At 46.1% G+C, this 21,008-nt stretch overlaps 1 protein-coding gene and 1 non-coding gene across 20 annotated transcripts in view; one reads left to right on the top strand and one right to left on the bottom strand.

The window, feature by feature from the left end:
* Nucleotides 1-7,702, bottom strand: part of NCOA7 (nuclear receptor coactivator 7) — a 99,195-nt gene extending 91,493 nt beyond the window's left edge. For 9 of the 19 annotated variants that reach the window (XM_074580827.1, XM_074580817.1, XM_074580824.1 and 6 more), the window contains exon 1: nucleotides 724-853. Coding sequence is in view for 3 of the 19 variants with exons in the window: in XM_074580819.1 (XP_074436920.1) it covers nucleotides 724-749 (26 nt within the window). In the remaining 16 variants the exon portion in view is untranslated. Of the gene's footprint in view, nucleotides 1-111; nucleotides 491-723; nucleotides 854-5,187; nucleotides 5,379-7,086; nucleotides 7,511-7,561 lie in introns of those variants that run through there. The other 10 variants (XM_074580828.1, XM_074580818.1, XM_074580809.1 and 7 more) reach the window with 8 other exon arrangements.
* Nucleotides 7,703-7,890: 188 nt separating this feature from the next.
* TRNAE-CUC (transfer RNA glutamic acid (anticodon CUC)) lies at nucleotides 7,891-7,962 on the top strand. The gene has a single exon. It is a non-coding gene; the product is annotated as a tRNA-Glu (tRNA).
* The last annotated feature ends 13,046 nt before the right edge of the window (nucleotides 7,963-21,008 follow it).

The following is a 21,008-nucleotide window of genomic DNA, read 5'->3' on the forward strand; positions in this document are numbered from 1 at the left end:
CTGTTATTGAGTCTAAGCGTTCATCATCTTATTTCATCACCTAGAGGACAAACAGTTACTGCATCCTTTAGCACCATAATATTGCAAACGCATCGTCAACACACAGCTTACCGCCTCCAGCCAAAAAAACCAACTTTGAAGTAGTGTACGATGAGGTACAGAGAGGAAAGTCCATTGCACAGATGAAGAGACAAAAATTAGTTACTAACGCACATTTGGCACTCGGCAGCACTTCTCAATCATAATAACCTGAGACTGTAAATTAATATATAGAGCGCCTGGAACGTTCCAGTAAATCACCCAAGATCTGGGGAGGGAGGAAATAAATGTGGCTTGAAGCCGTGAAAGCCAACAAAGCAACCCGTTCGGCTGTAACGGCTGGTTAAACGCCACCGCGGAGGCAAAAGCTGGGGCTAGCAGGCACCGGGCCCACCCCGCGCCCAGCCGAGCCGCCGGCGGCCAGGTCCCGGCGGCCGCCCCGCGCCTCCCGGCGACAGGAGAGACACATCACGACAGCGACGGGACCGCCCCTCACCTCCCGGCTGGCTCTGACAACAAGCGGGCAGGCAAACGGCTCCTCCGGCAACCCCACACCGCCGGGGCTCAGCGCCCGGCCCGGCCCCGCCGCCCCCCGCCCGGGCCGGCCTGCTCGCCCACCGCCCCTCGGCAGAGCGTAAACAGGAAAACGACCCGGTCCCCCCACCCCTTCCCGACGGCGCGCACCTGCAGGGCGGGCGAGAGGGCGGCATGGCGGCCCCGCGGCCGGGCAGTGGCTGCGGGAGCGCCTGCTGCAGCGCTCCCCGCTCGGCTGGAGCAGCCCCAGCCCCGCCGCTTCTCCCCCCTCCCCCGGGCCGGGCCCGGCCCAGCCCAGCTCGCCGCTCCGCCCCGGCGATCCCGCCTCCCCGCCCCGGCGATCCCGCCTCCCCGCTCTGCCCCGCCCGGCCCCGGTGGCTGCGGTGGGCTCACGGCTCCGGGATGAGCCCGTAGCGGAGCGCCGGGTAGGGAGGGGAGCGCAGGGCGTGCTTCGCCTCAGCCGCTTCACGGGGCCCGGCACCCCCCGCCGCGGTGCCGGCGAGCCCCGTCCTGGGGAAAGGGGTCGGTCGGTCTGTCTGTCTGGAGGGGCAAAAAGAAGCCAGGTATGGCGTATTTCTTCATAAAACCCAAGCGCCGGGCTGTGCATCTGGAGAGGAGATTTCACCAGGCTGTACAAAACCAACCAGTTTTGCAAACTGAGGTTAACCAAAGCCTTTAGATCCATGGGAAACCGATCAGCCTGCACACTTTATCTGCCGTTTCCACATTGCCGGCTTCTTCACCCAATGCCCCTAAACCCACTACAGTTACCAGAAAGGCCATTGCCTTACCCGAGATAACTCCAGGTAACCGTTCCAGCCGTTTGTGGCTAGTCTAAGCGAGATCTGGCTTCCTATTCCCTCCTTCAGTCAGTTTCCAGCTCTGACAGACTACGGTATTGTAACATCCTTAAATCCCAAATTCTGCAGGCAAAAGCCTGAAGATAGACAGATACCCACATAAATAAAAACTTAAAAGTAACACAAAGTGTATACATGCACATATACGTACAGATGCTAAGAGACTGTGCGAAATAAAATACCAAGTGGTGCACAGATGTCCCAAGATAAAAATAATTATTTTTTAATATTCATAATATAACAAATCCAACAAGTTTTAATTTCAAGTAAGAGAGGTACTTGTCAGAGGCCTATTTTTTAACCTAACAGCTGCTTAAAGATCCATTTCAAAATCATATGTGTCGATTTCAGGACCGAATGCAACTCCAATGTGGACACGCAGCTCCCACCACTACCCTCACCCTGCTCGTGGCATTTGCTTTCTACCACTCAGTGTCAGTACCAGGACAATGACTTTCCTGACTCCTTCACTAAATTTGCTGCTGTATTTCCAGCTAAAACTGAAGTCTGCATCTGATTTATTTTTTCCCAAACAGTTTATTTCACAAGACACAAGTCTCCTGCTTTGATATGTTTTGATAGCATACTGCAGTTACTACATCTTGTATCTATATTATTACCCAGGTACAAGTTGGGCAAACCCAAAGTTACATTGGTTAAAATCTCAAAGACCTCACCGGCACAAGGGTTCTCTAGCATGGCGCAGAAGAATGGGCCTCTGCTCTCAGTTACTCCTCTGGCACTGCTTAGATAATAAAATTGGGGGAAAAAGAGAAAGAAAACTGCAGACCTCAAATAGTACCATTTACTTGATTTCTTTTGCCTAATTGCATAAGATACGCAGCCCTGTCCATCAAAGCGATGTAAACCCTACTTATGTCTTAGCTGAACTTGCGCAAGAATGACACTGACTAACACTTTATTTAGCTCCAGGAAAAGTTATCCCTGTCCTAAGGTACCAGTTCACTGTCTATCATCATTCCAAGAATGATCACCTCTATTGTATCGTGTAGAAAGCTCTATGAGGACAATGCATAGATTCCATGCAGCAAAGAAACTACATGTTTCTACAGGACTTACATTGCCCCAAACTTTTCAAATACATATTCTAGCCTACTGGCATAGGGAAGAAATCACTCAAACTCCTGTCAGAGCAGCAGAGTAAGCAGGCTAGGACTTGGAACAGGACCATCATACAAGTTCTGGTTACGGCACTGTGGATTATCACCTGGAGCTCAGCCCACAGAGTTTATGCCGTTGTCAGAAACTGCATGAGTGGGATGTAATATACCATTTTATTTTACTGAGCCTGGAACTAAGAGGTAATGCCTGACCATCTGTTACAATGATGAACATGAGATAGATGAATAGACAGACGGATAGACGCACACACACACATCACCTTTGAAATAAAACCTTTGAAATAAAATTTAGTTTCGGTCTCTCTACAGCATAGAGGATAGAAGACAGTCTGAATGGTTTGCTCCTTCACATGGCAATTCATTTAAATACAAATGATCTAACATAGTTCAACTCATTGCTTTTGTGATATCAATGGTTAGAATATCTTTACCTGAGAAAATCTTAAAATTCATGTCGCTCATTCATTTCAGAATTGGGCAAATTTGTTTTATCACCAATTGCACTATTTTGATGGAGGTAAAATGCAAATTTGCTATTTTGATCACTTCCAAATTGTGAATTTTCACTCGAGAAAAAGATTTCTCAAACAAACTCCCATGCGTAATAACACACGGAGGGCAGAACAGACATGGGATAAAGTACAATGTTTGGATGGGTTTTGATCTTCCACAATACACACTTCAGTGTATGTTAATAGAGCTGCTCACTACATTATAGAGAAAAAAAATTGTCACAGGTACAGTATGTTTATGGCCTGCACTCAGATCAGCTTACGCTGATGTTAGAAAAAAATACCATATTGCTCATGTGTGGTTCATGTAATTTTTTTTTAACATCCGCAACTGTTAGCTTACAGCTCATTTAAGACAGATAACCTGCTATAAGGAATTACACTCATGAGCTTGGACACCCTAAGAGTCCAGTTTTTAAAAGGTATAAAAATAAAGGTGACACCAATCTTTTCTTTTTCCATTTTCAGTCATCCTCTTTTCCCCAATTACTCTTACAATTATTCACCATGAAGTAGTCGCAAAATAGGTTTCATACAGGCAGACTTTTATGCATAATTGAGGTTCTGCTTGATCCTGCCATGCACTGGGGGTTGACTTCTGTAACAATACATTGCTATTTTTAGCCTGGTTTCTTCGGTTTATGTAATGATGAATTTTTTGAGTGTCCCCAACTAACCCTGTAACTTTGAACTGATTGTCTGCATGTAACTCAATTTGACAGAGGTATTGAAAATTTCTATAAGTTTCACAAAAATGAGAAAGAAACCAGAGCTTGAAACTTCTATAAGAAGTTCTCCCCTAACAACTGATTCTGTGCACCCATTTCTACTGTCTAGTACAGCAAACCAGAAGTTGCTTCCAAAGTGCTTTGCAGAAGAAAAACTATATAAAAAAAAAAGGAATTAGCTGAGATACATGAGGAGATGATGGGAAAAGTTATATTTGTTTCAACTAAGCTATTTTTTTGAGCTCACTGGACACTGGATGAAGCACCCTGCCACCACATCTTATCCTGAACACCATAATCACGTGCATTTTAACACAGGCTAAGAGAAAAAAAGCTGACACAGGTTTTCCTGGATCAAATATGGTGTCAGGGGAAGAACAGAAGACCAATTAAAACAATACAAGAACTTTAAAAGGTATTTATAAAAATACCGAGTTACTCCTCCATTTTTCTTCAGGATCTTTAAAATATTTTGTGTAAATAATAAATGACTAGTCTGCACAGAATTAAGACATGACACTGCAAATTCTCACAGACTGCCCCCTAGCCCTATTTAAATTAAACTACAAGAAGATAGAGCAAGTCACTGTACAGCTTGGAAGATGATCTTGGAGCTAAGAGTATCAGAACTGCTGTAACATTTGGGCAACGCCTTTTGAGATTTTCCTTAGATTATTTCCACAAAAACACTATTATGGTGAAGATAAATATAACAAATATAAACTACAACAGTATTTTTTCCCCCAGAAAATCATTATAATCTTACAGTTCAGCAACCATTCCGACCGTACACGGAAATTAAACATAAAATAGCAAAAGACTGTTCATCATCTTTTTTTCCCTCCCCTTCCTCTCCACCTCCCTGAAACTGGGATGATGTACATTTTAAATCAGACTACTACCTTAAAGAAGAAAAGCTGATGTCAATACTTCCCAGATCAAATACACGGTTGAGGAAAGAGAGGAGTGATAAATGCACATATAGTTATAAATATCATTTACAGCTTCCATGCAAATCAAGCATTTTCACTACTACTGAAGCGTGTACTCCAGGCACAAAGACAATTTGTACTTACCATTATATAGTGTAAACATATCCAAATAATATACTTTCAGTGAATTAGCACATTACTTTGATGTTATTCTTACTCATTTTTACATAGTAAGCCTGCTGCCCCACATCAATTAACATGGCAAATTAAAGTAATAATAATATGTAATGTATTCATACGGAACAGACAAGTTAATTGCATGATGCTTTACAGCTTGCATTTAAAGTAATTGCTCTGATTTTTCAGGTTCCAAAATTCAGCTTTGCATACCAAACTCTAAAAGTTGGGGTACAGTACCTCTAACATTGAACGCTACTCACTTGGTTTTACTGACACAGCGCTGTTCCGTTGTGCTAAGTGAAAAGAAACATCGGCCTCCGACATTCCTTCCCTGGCGCTTTTGGGAAGATCATTCTTCTCCAGCTAGCATCGCAGGGATGCAGGCACAGGCACTGGCTGCTTCTGTGCTGGCAGGAGGCTGAATCGCTGACAGTTTCACTGATGCGTTTCTCTATCGGATATAGGAAGCCAGAAAAGAGGCGTAATCTTTTGTCAGTGCACATGACTTGTACAGAAAAGAAAGCTACTTCTAAAAATAACTAGCGAGCATATGACTGTCAATGCTACTTTCCTGGTGGTCTGGTGGTCAGCCCCCTGCCCCCCACAGCCTGGGTCCACATCCAGGACAAGATTTTGTATTTCAGTAAAATTTCTCTAGTGCATACATTAGAGTTTTCACTACTGTTACGGCTGTAATCAACAAACCTTTCACTGCTCAACAGAATTTAGTATGATATAATATACATATTGAAAGTAACTTGCTAATTATCAAGTGTAACAGCAAGAATTATTTGTTTCTACATCTAACAGTTTCCTAAAGCATGGACAAAACACGTTTGCCTGCTCTACCATCATCCATGAGAACCCATCTTTCATAGGTTCAGCTACTTTTCTGAGATTGTCATGGGGAATATTTTGTCTCTATCACTCAGGCAGCTTAAAAATCAGGGGGCTCACCCCTGCCTTCCTCCGAGATGTTGCACAACAGAGGCACTCTAAGAACAAACAGTGGCAACAACCCTTCTGTAACACGTCTTCAACACTGCAAATGCAGCTGATGTGGACCTACCCTAGTTTTAACCTAGGCGTCTCAAGTGCTGCTACCACCACAGCCATGGAAGCACAGAAAAAAGTACACCTCCAAAACCCACCTGAGAAGCACCCACGGTGGGAAAGCCTACGCTTTTATCCACAACTGTGAACCTGGTGAAGCATACAAATTCCTTTAAAGCTAGCTCAGTTTCTGCAGTATAAAACCACCTTAATATTTGCTCGGTGTTTCTTGCAGGTTCTAAGTTGCAGGAGACCAGGCCCCACTTTGCTTTCCTCTTCAACAAGGGGCACAGATTATCTTCTGGGACGAAGTGACCTCTCTCACCTAACCACATCCCCTTCTTTGCGGTGGCCTCAGGCCGTGGTGGTGCCTCAGTTTGAGCTGTGCTCTGCCTCCAGTGCTCCACAGCTTTGTCTCCTCAAGGCCTGAAATGCCTTGGTCTTGCCAAAGAAGCTGCTATTGATATACACGTGAAATGCAGTTCTTGCAGTATATAAGACATCAGACTGTATCTAATAGGGCCTGATTGTAACCTCACATTTTATGTTATCTACCTCACTGCACAGTAAAATGGCTCAGTTTGGACAAAAGAAAGTTCCATGTCAACCAAGACACACATTTTGTTGAAACCTGCTACTGTGAAGGGTTTGGGATGAAACAAACCATTGGCTGAATAGCAACTCCAGTGAGACAGAAACCAAAGCCCCCAACCTCCTGATTATGTCCCTGACGAAAGTGGTGTCTGTAAGTTTGTTTTCAGACTCTAAAACTTTTAAAGATAAGCTCGTGTATATTTGCAAAGCCTGCAAGCATATAGTCTGAAGCTTATCTATCTTAACGTGGAAAAGGTTTCTTATATGATGCATTTCTAGAGGCAGAGAGTTTGAGAACTAGAGAAGTTTGCTTGCGTAGAACAAACCCTCTTATATTACGCTGCTTAAACAAGGGAAAATCACTTTAGCTAGCACAGCTCACAGATCTACTTGGCTCATGAAATCGACACATCAGAGGAAAAAGTGCTTATGCAGATGTAATCCACATCGATGGCAGAGTTTTCACTCCTCTTATAGAAACCTCCCCAAAAAAAGCAAAGTCACGGACTCACACGCATCGTGTAAGCAGGCCATGGCAGCACAAGGCAAGCGAACCGCCAATCTGGCTTCCCTCTGTGGAGCCACGGGCTTCCACTTGAGGTAGGCCCTCGGATCGGCTCTCCCCTGCAGGCCAAATACCGAAAACCGGAGAAGCTGCCGTATTTTTCTCTCCACAGCCCGCCCGAAGCGCGATGGAGACGCGGCAAAGGCTTCTGCCGGGAGCCGCCGGCCGGGAGGCACGGCGCAGGGCGCTCGGCTGAGGAGGCCCTGCCCGGAGCCCCCACAGCAACACCCCGCGGAAAGACTGTCCTGTACGACACAGAGCGAACGGCCCGCACGAAATGAGGAAAAATAACCCCTCTCCCGCTGGCGGCCGCCACCCGCCCAGCGGCCGGGGGCGGCGGGAGGGGCGAAGCTTAACCCAACCCGCGCTCTGTCGCCGTCCTCCTAACGACCCGCCCTCTGTCGCGGCCGCGCAGCTCTTGCCTGTCGCGGTGTGTGGGGCGCAGCTGCTCCCGCTCCTGCACCTCCGGGCTGAGGGCAGGGCCCGAGGCTCTGTCCGCCCGGCCTCCCACCGCCATCCCGCCTCCCGCCCAGGAGGCGCCCCCCTCTCCTCTCCTGAGGGGCGCCCCCTCCTCTCTGCCCCGCCGCCGGCGACTCCCCCCCGTTGCGTGGAGTGGAATGGAACGTCCCTCCCTACACACAGCTGCCTCCGGCACTTGGCAGTGGCCAGATGGGGGAAAGACTGTTAAGGTTAGGGGATGTGGTTGTGCGATTTAGCTCTTCAGGAAGGACTTACAACACGGTTATACAGATCCCTGGTGGTCTAGTGGTTAGGATTCGGCGCTCTCACCGCCGCGGCCCGGGTTCGATTCCCGGTCAGGGAAGTTCTTTTTTCCCCCCTTTCTTTTTTCGCTTCTTCCCCTTTTGCCTATTAGATGCTCTCTGGCTTGCCTTCTGCTGCTCTTTCAATTCAGGGAGCATCCGGCCAGCTGCTGTGCGAGCCCGAGGCGTCGGCGTTGCTGCCCAGCAGCGAGTTTTATGGTGCGTTTGGCAGCGTGGAGTCATCCATGAAGGGAGTGTGCAAAGTCTCAGCGCCCTGTACAGGGGCAGGCAGGCAGGGGAAGCCTGCCCAGGTGTAGCACCTGTCTAGAAGCCTTGCCTTCAGAAAACTGCCTATGGGCACCCCATACCAACCCATAGGGTTTCTAGGAGACAGCTGAGCAATGTCTGCCTAGAGGGCCACAGGCAGGGCTGTTGGCCAGCCCTTAGAAATGCCATATATTCCTTTTTTTTTTGGCTGTTCTGACAGAAAAGGGTGTTCCCACACATCTCCCTCCACAGGTAGGAGGTTTGGTGCCATTGTGGGGACCCCCTCAGCTGTCACTGGTGTCCGTGTGCCTCTCTGCCCAAGTGTGGTTTCCCCCCAGAGAAGGTGGGAAGGGTTTGTCCCCTGCGCCCTTGTCCTGGCAGGAAGGGATGCGGGGGACTGCAATTCTCCATGGTGTTTGCTCACCTAAGGAACAAACAGACTGTCTCTTTACAGTGTATTTGCACAGGCCCCACCATGCTGAGAAGACAGGCTGAGAGAGTTGGGGCTGTTCAGCCTGGAGAAGAGAAGGGGACCTTATAGCAGCCTTCCAGTACCTAAAGGGGGCCTACAGGAAAGACAGGGAGGGACGCTTTATCAGGGAGGGTAGCGATAGAATCATAGAATCATAGGGTTGGAAGGGACCTCTGGAGATCATCTAGTCCAACCCCCCTGCCAGAGCAGGGTCACTTAGAGCAGGTTGCACAGGAACACGTCCAGGTGGGTTTTGAATGTCTCCAGGGACGGAGACTCCACCACCTCTCTGGGCAGCCTGTTCCAGTGCTCTGACACCCTCAGGGTAAGGAAGTTCCTCCTCATGTTTAGGTGGAACTTCCTATGCTCAAGTTTGTGCCCATTACCTCTTGTCCTGTTGCTGGGCACCACTGAAAAGATCCTGGCCCCATCCTCCTGACACCCACCCTTTAAGTATTTATAAATGTTGATAAGATTCCCCCATCAGCCGTCTTTTTTCCAGACTGAAGAGACCCAAATCCCTCAGTCTTTCTTCATAAGAGAGGTGTTCGAGTCCCCTAATCATCTTGGTAGCCCTTTGCTGCACCCTCTCCAGCAGTTCCCTGTCCTTCTTGAACCGGGGACCCCAGAACTGGACACAGTACTCCAGGTGCGGCCTCACCAGGGCAGAGTAGAGGGGGAGGATGACCTCCCTCGACCTGCTGGCCACACTCTTCTTGATGCACCCCAGGATGCCATTGGCCTTCTTGGCCACAACGGCACATCGCTGGCTCATGGTCATCCTGTTGTCCACCAGGACTCCCAGGTCTCTTTCCACCAAGCTGCTCTCCAGCAGGTCAGCCCCCAACCTGTACTGGTGCATGGGGTTATTCCTCCCCAGGTGCAGCACCGTACAAGGACGAGGGGTAACGGTTTTAAACTGGAAGAGGGGAGATTTAGATTAGATATCAGGAAGAAATTTTTCACTCTGAGGGTGGTGAGGCACTGGAAGAGGTTGCCCAGAGAAGTTGTGGATGCCCCATCCCTGGAAGTGTTCAAGGCCAGGCTGGATGGGGCTTTGAGCAGCCTGGTCTAGTGGGAGGTGTCCCTGCCCATGGCAGGGAGGTTGGAACTAGATGATCTTTAAGGTCCCTTCCAACCCGAACCATTCTGTGATTCTATGTAGGGTTCTTGGGTATATGGTTAGTGGGGCAAGAGAGAGACCAGATATTCTTCAGGAGGTGGAAAGAAATAAATGGAGAGGTCAAAGGGATTTTTAATACCTCCCTGTCATTAGCATCTGTCTTGCTCCCTCCTGCAATGAAGCCCTCACCACACCTTCTCAGCTCCTGAAAATGGTGCATGTGCCCTGGCAGGAGGGGAGGAGAGAGGTGAGGAGAATGGGGTGAAGTCTCTTCCAGTCCTGTGGCAGCAGGGTGCCTGCTCTCCCAGACCCTCCCAGCTCTGTCCTGTAGCAGAGCACATCAGCTGTGCATCCAAACCCGCATGCGGGCCTCCATCAAGAGCTGCTCTTCTTTGCCTGTAGCTCTCCCACCTCCCACCCCTGCCCATGATTTGTGGGGTCAGAGAGAGGGCAGTGGGAGGACCTCTTTCGTGTTGCAGCAGTGCCTGCATGTGGTGGGATGACTTTGGCTGGCCACCAGTTGCCTCCCCAGTCGTTCTCTCACCACTCTGCCTCAGCAGGACAGGGGGAGGAAATAAGATGAAAAACTCATGGGTTTAACCCAAGGCAGTTTAATGAAAGAAAGCAAAGGCCCCATGTGGAAGCAAAGCGAAAAAAAAAAGATTTATTCTCTACTTTGCATCAGCAGGTGATGCCCATTGACTTTCTGGGAAACAGAGCCCCAGTACAGGTAGCAGTTGCTTTGGAAGACAAATGCCCTAAAAATTAATCCCTCCTCCCACCCTTCTCTTAGCTTTTATTGCTGAGCACAGCATGTCATAGAGAATATCATAGGGAATATCCCCTTTGGTCAGTTTGGGTCTGCTCTCCTGGATGGGTCCCCTCCCAAACTCTCCCCTCCGCGCACACACCCCTGCCCTGCCCCAAGCCTACTGGCCTTGGGAGAGGGGAGTATCGGGGAGAGAGCCTTGATGCTGTGGGAGCACTGCTCAGCAGTAGCCAAAACACTGGTGTGTTATCAACACCCTTCTAGCTACAAGTACAAAGCACAGCACTATGAGGGCTGCTGCGGGGACACTTAACTCCATCCCAGCCAGACCCAGTACACTGCTGCAGGTTAAACAAGAAATACTGGTAATAAATAACTATAACACTTAGCTTAGACAGACTGCAAAACAGAGGCTAGTATACCTGGTGGGTTACGCTTTAGCAGGGATCCTCCTTGCTGCCAGGAGCAAGCCACAGCCCTTGCATCACCCGTGTATCTCCTTAATATTGGCAGGCCATGCTTTATCAGGAGTACTTTGCCCTGATGTGAAAGCACTGCTGGAAATAATGGTTTTGGCTGCTTTTCCCAGGGTGTGCCGGAGGCGTACTGCAGTCTGGGCTGCCCGCCAACGCAGATAGCAATGTCTCAAGAGAAATCCCAAGGTCCATCCACTATATTTTTTATGACAAAGAAGGTGCAAGCGGGTGCAAAGGGATGGGATCACCTTTGCTTTAGGGCAGAAAGCAAACTGTTAAAAGGGCTGTCGTCACCTTTTAGATGTTAAGAAAAGGTGCCCAATAATAGTTAAATACAAAGACCAAAGGATGTAACCTAAGAAATTATTTAATTCCTGTGGCTGGGGGTTGTTAAGAGCAAGCTGGGCAAGCATCTCATCAAGAGTCTCACACTGCACCAAGGGAGTAGCTCAGTGGGTCTCCTAAGGTCCTCGAAATCCTAATTTTATTAATTTGTCTTGGACTTTCCCTGTAATTACCAGTTTACATGAGTTGCACTGGGATAGCCGTGTAGGGTTCTCAAATTCCCCCCTCTCTCTTTGGTCTCAGGGAAATGCCTTACCACGGTGGTGGAAAAAGTTGTTGTTTTCCACATCAGGAAATGACGGGTCATTTTAGAAGCAGATAAAATGAATTTCAGGTGTTGACTAGTTTCCCAGAAAAGGAATAGGTATGGTTTTACAGAACAGGAACAAAAGAAGCGTTTCCTTTGTTTTTAATTCATTTTGTAGTAGTATGTACGTTCTTAGCACCATGAGTCCAGCTCTAGAGTCATCTGAGAAAGGATAAACATATGTTAGATTTTAGAAACCTGGAAAAAGTCACTGTAATAGCTCTTGCACACAAAGAAAGAGTACTTTCCAGTATTTTGCTAGGAATGGAAGCATAGTCTCTGAAGAGGCTACCTAATGGCCTTCCCAATCCCTTCTCAGTCCAATGCCAGGCCTGAAACTTGCCCTCATGCAGAGGAAAAACACCCACCTGGCAAGGAGTGGGAACCCGTCCTCTTGCTGGTGTCTATCACTTCAGGTCCCACTGTGATTAAAGGTGTCCTGGTTTGGGGTGAAAAGACTCCAGGATAAGTGTTCATCTTCAGTGTGGGTAGAAGAGTTACAGCAGTTTCTAGCTCCCTGTTTCCTGGGCCTTAGATTAACATGATGGAGGGAAGGAACAGGTTACTTGTTTATAACAGGTGGAAGAAGCATCTTTCCTAGAATCTTTGTTGATATTTTTGCTTTAAATAATAGGTAACTCATGACACTGGCGTGCTGAAGCCCCAGAAAGGTGAGCTATTTTGCAGAGGACTGGCAGTACAATCAAAATCATTACAAAAGCCTTCCAACACTTGGCTGTGTAGGCTAGAACAGATGTATTTCAAACAAATATAAGATCAAGATGATAGTGGTGATGGTGATGATTGTTGTTATTATTACTGTTTGTATTATTTGCATAGCTGAATTTGCTTCTAAATGTGATATATTCTGAGATACTGGATCGCAAGTATTTTTACTTTCATTTCTGTTCTTCCTCAACAGCTTGACCAATTGGCTTCCATCTCACAGCAAAGGTTGATGGGAGTGCACTGCAGTAGAAATAAGGACAGTGAGGAAGACAACAGCTTAACTATAGATCCATTTAAACCAGCAGCTGAGTTTCTGCATAAGAATGTTAACTCTTACTTTTTATACTTTATTGGAAAATTTGGGAACAGGAGCTTTCACATCCAAACTTGATCTTTTATCTCTGGCATTAACTTTTCTTTCTGGCTACCTCCTATAAGTTACAGCCCTACATTAATTCCACTTTTTAAGTTTTTTCCAATCTTATCATAGAATCATAGAATTGTTAGGATTGGAAGGGACCTTAAAGATCATCTAGTTCCAACCCCCACTGCCATGGGCAGGGACACCTCCCACTAGATCAGGTTGCTCAGAGCCCCATCCAGCCTGGCCTTGAACACTTCCAGGGATGGGGCATCCGCCACCTCTCTGGGCAACCTGTTCCAGTGTCTCACCACCCTCATGGTGAAGAACTTCTTCCTAACGTCCAGTCTGAATCGACCCATCTCTAGTTTTAATCCATTCCTCTAGTCCTACCATTACCTGACATCCTAGAAAGTCCCTCACCAGCTTTCTTGTAGGCCCCCTTAAGATACTGGTAGGCCACTATAAGGTCTCCTCAGAGCCTTCTTTTCTCCAGACTGAACAACCCCAACTCTCTCAGCCTGTCTTCATAGGAGAGGTGCTCCAGCCCTCTGATCATCCTCGTGGCCCTTCTCTGGACACGTTCCAGCACGTCCATATCTTTCTTGTAGTAGGGGTTCCAGAATTGGACACAGTACTCCAGGCGGGGTCTCATGAGAGTGGAGTAGAGGGGGAGAATAACCTCCCTCGACCTGCTGGCCACGCTTTTCCTGATGCAGCCCAGGATACGATTGGCTTTCTGGGCCGCTAGTGCACACTGACGGCTCATGTTGAGCCTCTCATCCACCAGCACCCCCAAGTCCTTTTCTTCAGGGCTGCTCTCAAGCCAGTCACTGCCCAGCCTATATCGGTGCTTGGGATTGCCCCAACCCAGATGGAGGACCTTACACTTGGTCTTGTTGAACTTCATAAGGTTGGCATGGGCCCACCTCTCCAGCCTGTCAAGGTCCCTCTGGATGGCATCCCTTCCCTCCAGCATGTCAGCCGCCCCACACAGCTTGGTGTCATCGACAAACTTGCTGAGGGTGCACTCTATGCCACTGTCCATGTCGCTGACAAAGATGTTAAGTTTTTTTCTAAAAGCATATTTTCTACTTGCCCTCATATTTCACTTCTATCTGAAGGACATGCAGTCATGCTGTCATTGGACTCATTCTGTTATCAGGACGTTCTGGTGGCCACTTACACTTTTTTTTTTTTTTTTTATTGTGGACATAAACAGGTACGACTTCATGCTATCAGGGCAACGAGCCTCTGCTTACTGATAAAAACATCATTTGAACATGCCACAAGGTGGCAGCCCAGTCCTGTGTCTGCCACCACACACCCAAGCCTCCCAGTATGGTCCCTGCTTAGAGGGTTTCAGGTTTAATTCCATGGGTTAACATTGTGCCCGTTTAATTCCAATGAGCTATAGAGCAATGAAGGCTTTGTATTTGCTGATAAAGCCAACTTCATGTACAGGTGAAGCTGTTATTAAGCCAAATCATATGCAACGTGTTTCTTTGAGTCTAAGGCTGCACATGGAAATTTTACAAGCTGTCTTTGAAACAGCCTTAATGTAGCATTTAGGAAGAGAAGTTGCACAGGATAATCAGGAGTATGACTCGGATTCTTTAACACCTCGGTCTATCTGTGGCATTTATACACTGACGATACATGCCATTACCAGAGTGACGAAGAACCACGTGGCCCTGGACGTGTTCATCCTCACGGACGCTTTGTTGGGGAGCAGCAGCATCTCTGCTTTTCACCTGTAGATTTTGAACTGAAGATCAAGCAGAAAGTCTGTGCCAAGGCAAAGGAGGGAACTGGAATTTCTCCATCCTGGGTCAGGATCCCAGGGCACCATGATCAGCTGGCTGGGGAGACAGGAAGGGTCTGGTTTTGTTCCTTTCTGCACTTATTCACAATGCTGGTGGAGCATGGGAGCAGTCTGTGCTGTGACATTAGTGCTGTTGTCACCATGGCAGTCAAAGGACACAAACAAGGCAAAGTGTTTATTAAACTGCTGGAGATGGAAGGAAAAAAAAAAAGATGCTTTCAGGCACACAATCCATCTCCAGACTTTCCCCTCCCCCTCCTATTATCTCTCCCCGAGGTCCTTTCTGTAAAGCACTGCTGTCTTAAACGATAACTGTAGATCTTTTTCCTAGGTACAGATTCGATATGGAACACCTCCTGGACAGTAAGATAAACTAAAAAAATGTAACAGCCTCATTTCAAATCCTGCTAGGACTGTGCCTTCAGAACTACAGTTGGAAAATTTACTCTGAATCATGTTTAAAGAGAAATTGTTTTATCCAAACCAAGACATTTTATTTAAGGTGATGATAATGAAAGTCCAATGCAGATTTAATTACCACACACAGATCTAGATAAAACTATCCAAGGACCATTTTCTAAAGAGTCCTTTTACAGCAGCAATTGCCATGTCTTATTAAGGAGTGCTCTGATCATGAAATTATGAAAGCTCTGATCCTTTTAAATGCCTGAACTTTTTCACTTACACGCTGAAAATCTGTTTTCTAGACCCCTTTTATTACTGCCTTGTGGCTACAGTCAATCATTACCTTCTGCTTTTCCATGCTTTGTTTCCCATGTACTCTTTTGATTAATCACATTTTAGTAAACTATATTGACAACGTTATTATGCTGTGCCTAATCTTGCTGGCAGGAAAATGAAGCTGGGAGGTGCCAGTTTCCCCCAAAAGCAGGAAAATAATAACAGGCTATAAATTGATATTACAACACATGCTCGGGCTGGTGGTGCTGCCCGCTGCGTGTAACAGGGAATAGCAGTGACCCAGGCGAGACCAAGGCGGCTGATGGAGCGTGGCCACGGCAGGGAGCCTTCTGCAGCTCTGCTGCCGCGCGGCTACACGCTCAAACTGGCCCCACATCCTTTGCAAGGCATTATTTTGACATAAATGACAACTCTGTATTCCATAAATGGCATAATTGGTATTGTGTACACGCAGTTCGGCTCAAGAGATGCAAGAAAATAAATGAAAGAAACAGGAATGGTCTTTCCCTCTCTTCAGATAAGAGACCACCTGTATAATTCTATCAGGATGAAGTTTTGTGGCGTATACTCTTCAGTTTGTTCGTTCTCTACCCTAAGCTGGGTAGAAAGTCTCAGCGTCAGATTTGTTTGGACTATGGCCTTGGGGCAATTGACATGGAGCATCTTGCTGTAGCCTGGTGGGTGGCTTTCATCCCTCCAGCCATACCGCACTCATCTCCCCTTAAGCAAACAGGCTGAAGCTGAGTGTGAAACACACGAGCAAGAGTCACCTCACCCCAAGCACAGCAGCGGTTCCCCTGTGACAGCTCAGCACAGCAAAATCCAGAAGTAGCATCCTCTGCTTATTCATTCCCATCATGTTGGTCTACTTACAGGTACTCCAGCCCTTTTGAAAATCAGGTATTATCTTAAATTTTTTGGACCTACTGTCTATCAGTTTGCTGATCTTGCTTTAAGAGTAAAAAAAATGAATGGTTAAAAGTAATTTAATAAATTCTGCTTCTCCTCTGGTCATACAACTTGAAGGGGGTTTTTCTTATGCCACGCCTTATGCCATCAGAAATTTGCCTCCCTCACTAGCATCTGGGCTCCAGGACAACTACGATCTTCTGTTAATTGGAGGCTTGTGGTTAGGGATCTCTAGTTAGGGATGCTCACAAGATGAACATGAGTTTGGAGACAATCTTTACACTGGAATTTGAGGTCTAATTAGACAAGATCAAGATCAAGAAGCTAAATAACCCTATTCCCACTTTACAGGTGGGCAACCAAGAAGCACAGTAGTGAACAGTTGTGTTTCTGATGTTCAAAAGGAGCTTGATACTTAATATTTTTACGAATCAGGCAGATGAGAATGCATCCTCTGAAGTTTTGGTCCTGCAGGGGCTTGAAAGCACGAATAACTTCATTTTTATGAATAGTCCCACTGACGTGAAATAGTTCCTCTGACTATGCCTGACATCCTTAGTCCCTCTGCAGGGCAGTCCTTAAGCGCATATTGTTCCTGAACTATCAGACTGCTTTTGAAAAGCAACAGGGAGCCCTCCCATAGCTGAAAAAGTCATGCACATCAATGGTAGCCAAAAAATATCTCTCTAACATGTGCAGCATTTCTTCCCTTAAAGGGTAATGCACAGGAAAAAAAAAAGTCTTTATTTCTCTTTTTTGCCTCCAATTTCAGCCACAGGCCCAGAAATACCCCACTGCAAAAGCTGGGCATACAGGCAAGCAGGTTTTACATATTTATATTGAATTATTACTTCTCTATTGTTTTGTTGGTGGCTACTGCTATAGGGCATCCTTGGGTTTTGACGGTCACATCAAAGGAGCTGCTCTGGCGTGAGAACCGGTCAAAGTGAGCAAGATAATTCATGGATTTATTACTGAGGTCGGTTCCCATGATTGTCAGTGGGCAGCAGCCACTGCTGTGTCGTAATCCTCATTCTCTTGGTAAGGCACATACTGCCTTAAAAAGGTTTAATGATCCAATAGTGATTTACTAATGGGAATCTTTCTTGTGGGTTTAGCAGGCCTTGAAGGAGGACGGGGCGGCACATGAAGGTCAGTTTTCAGCAGTATCGAGAAACGTTTTTATTTGTTTTGTTTTGAGATTCCTGTTTGCAGCATTTTTATCCACTAACTGCAATAATAAATTGGAAGGACAAAGTCGTAGCTGGGCAGGCGTCAGACCTGTGATAACAGGGGAGGGAGGGAAGGAAGCAGACAGACACCGCTGATGGGATGGCAGATCACAACAGAAGACCTGAGGTAATTATCAAAAACCACACACTTCGGCCTTTGTGATTGACAAAAAGAAAAGAACAAGGAGAAAGAGACAGGGAGAGCCTGGTGAAACCACAGTCTTGCTGTGGTTGCAACCCGTTTCCCTTTCCTTTCTGTCGGGAAAGCGGGGAGGGGGCTGCCTGGTGGGACGGCTGCCCAAAAAGAGGGCAGGGGAGGGAAAAGGCGAGGAAGCGTCTTCGCCTGTCCAGAGGAAAGGAGATGCTCCTCGCCCCCAAGGAGCCAGTGTGCCCCCCCGCACCGCTCCCCCTTGCCACCCCGGTGCCTCTTCAGAAAAACAAACCCTAGAAAACCCAAACAAAATAAACTCCCTTCTCCACCAAAACACATCTAGAAAGCAGCAGAGGGAGAGGGGATGGGGAGAGAAACAATGTTATTTTATTTTAAGGCTTGTATATTAAACCCAAGTGTTGTGCTGGGAAGCGTCATTAAAAAGTATTTGAGCGATCCACACACAACAGACCTCATCTTGTTAATCTAGTTGCAAAAGTGTACCTTAAATGCATAACACTTTGTTTTAAACTCCCCAAAGGAGAGTCCTTGCCTTGTCCTAAAGAAAAATAAGGTTACTTGGCTCTCTGGTACATGAAAAAACAATACAGCACTCGGAGTTAAATCAAAACTAAGGGTGAAAAATAGCGTAGGCCTTTAAGTAATCATAATTTTGTCTCGTTAGGTTTATGGATTACCTTGTAGTAATTTATTAGATTGTTACCTACCACACAGTAATACAGAATACTCTTTTTGGGTATTCTTTACAGGTAAAACACTTTTGTTTACGTCTTCCAGTAATATACTATTTGCAGGAGCAGTGTGCTGATTCCATAGGAGGAGGTCTTACAGTCTAACATATATGAAGACATGGACAGAGTTAAAAATTTCCCAGCTGTTAGGAGATTGCAATCACAATTTCATTGTTGCATCAAGGTATTTTTTCATCCTGAAGACTTTCCATTGTAGAAGAGAAAAATGCTGAATATGGACTGTGTAGAAAGCAAAATTAAGTCAACACCTTAGAAGGACTTTCCTGTAAAATAAGTAATAGCAGCGTTCAGATAAGCATCATCTAAAACATTTAGCTTTGCCTGAATGCAGTATCAGCAGCTATAGCTGTAAAAAGAGTAGTCTGCCTCTCCAGACTATGAAAGTAATTGAGAGACACATTTCCTTTTATTTCCAATATTAATTTCCTTTTGCTTCTGATTTTTGAATTTCTAGGGTACAACACTAATTCATGTGTCCCAGCTTTGCACTCCAACCTTGAATACAGAAAAAAATCCCTAAAAAGAAATTATATTGATGTCATTCTATAATCACGATCACTGCTGCAGCCAGACCATTAAGAGAAATTCTGAACTTAGTATTGAATGAGCTGTTGACTGGCCTTAGTTTTACAAGATCAATGGATGATAACACATTATCATCAAATGATTCTGATAACGGTCTGTGGTTTCTTCAGGTGAGACAGAGACTGATTCTTTGAAAAAATTAAATCACATGTGAAAAGATTCTTGAGCTTCAAATCCTGTCTCTCCACAGATGATGCAAGATAGAGGAGAAATTCCGTTGCCTGGCCGTACGCATTTAGTGCCACTTAAGTAACCTTGGGTCTCCCAGGTGTTTGCACAGGGCTGGCAGAGGTGACACAGGACACAGGGGAGACCTGCACCTTCCAGAGTGATAGCTGGACCTCATCTTAGAACAAGGCAAATATTTAGGCAACTGAATGCCGACTAAGTGATCGTATTTACACATTAATAACACATTACAACTTCCAATAGCAATTACTAGAGGCAAAAAAAACCCGCAACAAACAAATCCCCAAACAAAACACCTCTTTTCAGGTAATTATCTGTCAAAATTTTGTTGCATTTGTAAATCAGGAAAGCTTGGGTTTACCCTCAAGTTGAGATCCCAGCATTTCTAGCACCTGCCTTGTGCTCCCCTGCTTATCATTTCTGAGCATGGTCAGATGTGTTGCTGTGGTCATCCCTTTCGACACCTTTACGCGTTATCTTCCAACGCACAAGTCTTGGCTGTGTAAAATGGTGAAGCAGAGGAACAGAGCACAAGTAAAAATTTCAGCATCAAGTAAAATTACACTGAGGTTCAGGCAGTACCCTCGCACAAATGAGGCTGGGCACGTGAAGCTTGCAAAAAAAGCTATACCAATTTCTTCATTTTTTCTCGAGGTTGGACCTCATTTTGTGCCCTCAGGCTATCTGTGCCTATAGAAGCAGATGACTAATGAGCTTGGTGGCTACAGAGCTGGTAACAGTCCACACTTCAGTAGTATTTTCTCATGTAGTATCTTGTGATGAAAAGACGCTTGTGACCTTTTCTACTATGGAGAAGAAGTTTCTCATTTACAATAGCCCTAAGAATTTGCCAACATCCACATCCCAGGCTTGGGTAAATGCCCTTTACTTATGACATCCTGATTGAAGTATCATCTTTCAGAATAGCTGCAAACAAACACTTTGAAGGCTCACACTGAGGAGGCAGCAGCATGAACTGGCACCTCCTGGCAGCTGTTCAGGCAGATGTAGTCACAGCATACGTTTATTCTGTTTCGAATATATGCATTCAGCCCTCAGCCACAGTAGCCGGTTTTTCTTCTGGGGCAATACCTCATGCTGGATTTCGTCCACTTGCAATCAGAGCAAAGGGAGGACCGGCAGTGCCGCCTCTCCGTTGCCCGTCTCCTCTCAAGGGTAATAATCTTCTCTTGGTGCTGCGTGGCACAGTTAGTCCCGCAGCCTAAGTGTTTTTTATTTGCACTGCTGAGGGCTAAGGTTTCGAGCCTGCTAATGCTGACTGACAGAATTGGTTTTTAGCTTTTTCCTCTTAAGAAAAACATGCTAGGAAATTGCATAACCTCCTTTGATCCTCTTGATAACTGTAATTTAAGGTTGCAAACCCACCCATTGAAAAGTTAGTCAAAGCCAACTGCTTACTGTTGAGCAAACAGCCCAATTTGCTTTCTTGCACTTTCTTAGGACTATGCACTAGTCCTAAATTCTATCAATTACAAACTTTTGTCTTCCTCCAGGTCCATTCATCATTGAATTCAGATAAAGACAGAAGAGGGCTGAAGTAAGGTTGCGTGCGTGAGTCCTACCTTTCGGATCGCAGTTATGCCAAGGAAAGAGCTTTCCCTTGCTCTGTTTTAGAAATTGCATAGCCTCCTTCAGCTCTGACCTGTTAGCACAGATACAACCAAAGCCATCAGAAGCTATTACCCTCTGATGTCTTTCCAACAGCGCATGTGAAATATGCTTCTTCTCCATTACTTTCTCACTTGGGAAATCTTCATCCACTATCACAGAGGTAACGTTCCCAACAGAAGCTCAGGATTAAACAGGCATGAAGGTTTAGCTCCTGCCTCAAGTGCTGGTCCCTTCAGGTGATCCAGATTAAAAAACAAAACA

Source organism: Larus michahellis, chromosome 3 (genome assembly GCF_964199755.1).
Source record: "Larus michahellis chromosome 3, bLarMic1.1, whole genome shotgun sequence".
NCBI classification, from domain to species: domain Eukaryota; kingdom Metazoa; phylum Chordata; class Aves; order Charadriiformes; family Laridae; genus Larus; species Larus michahellis.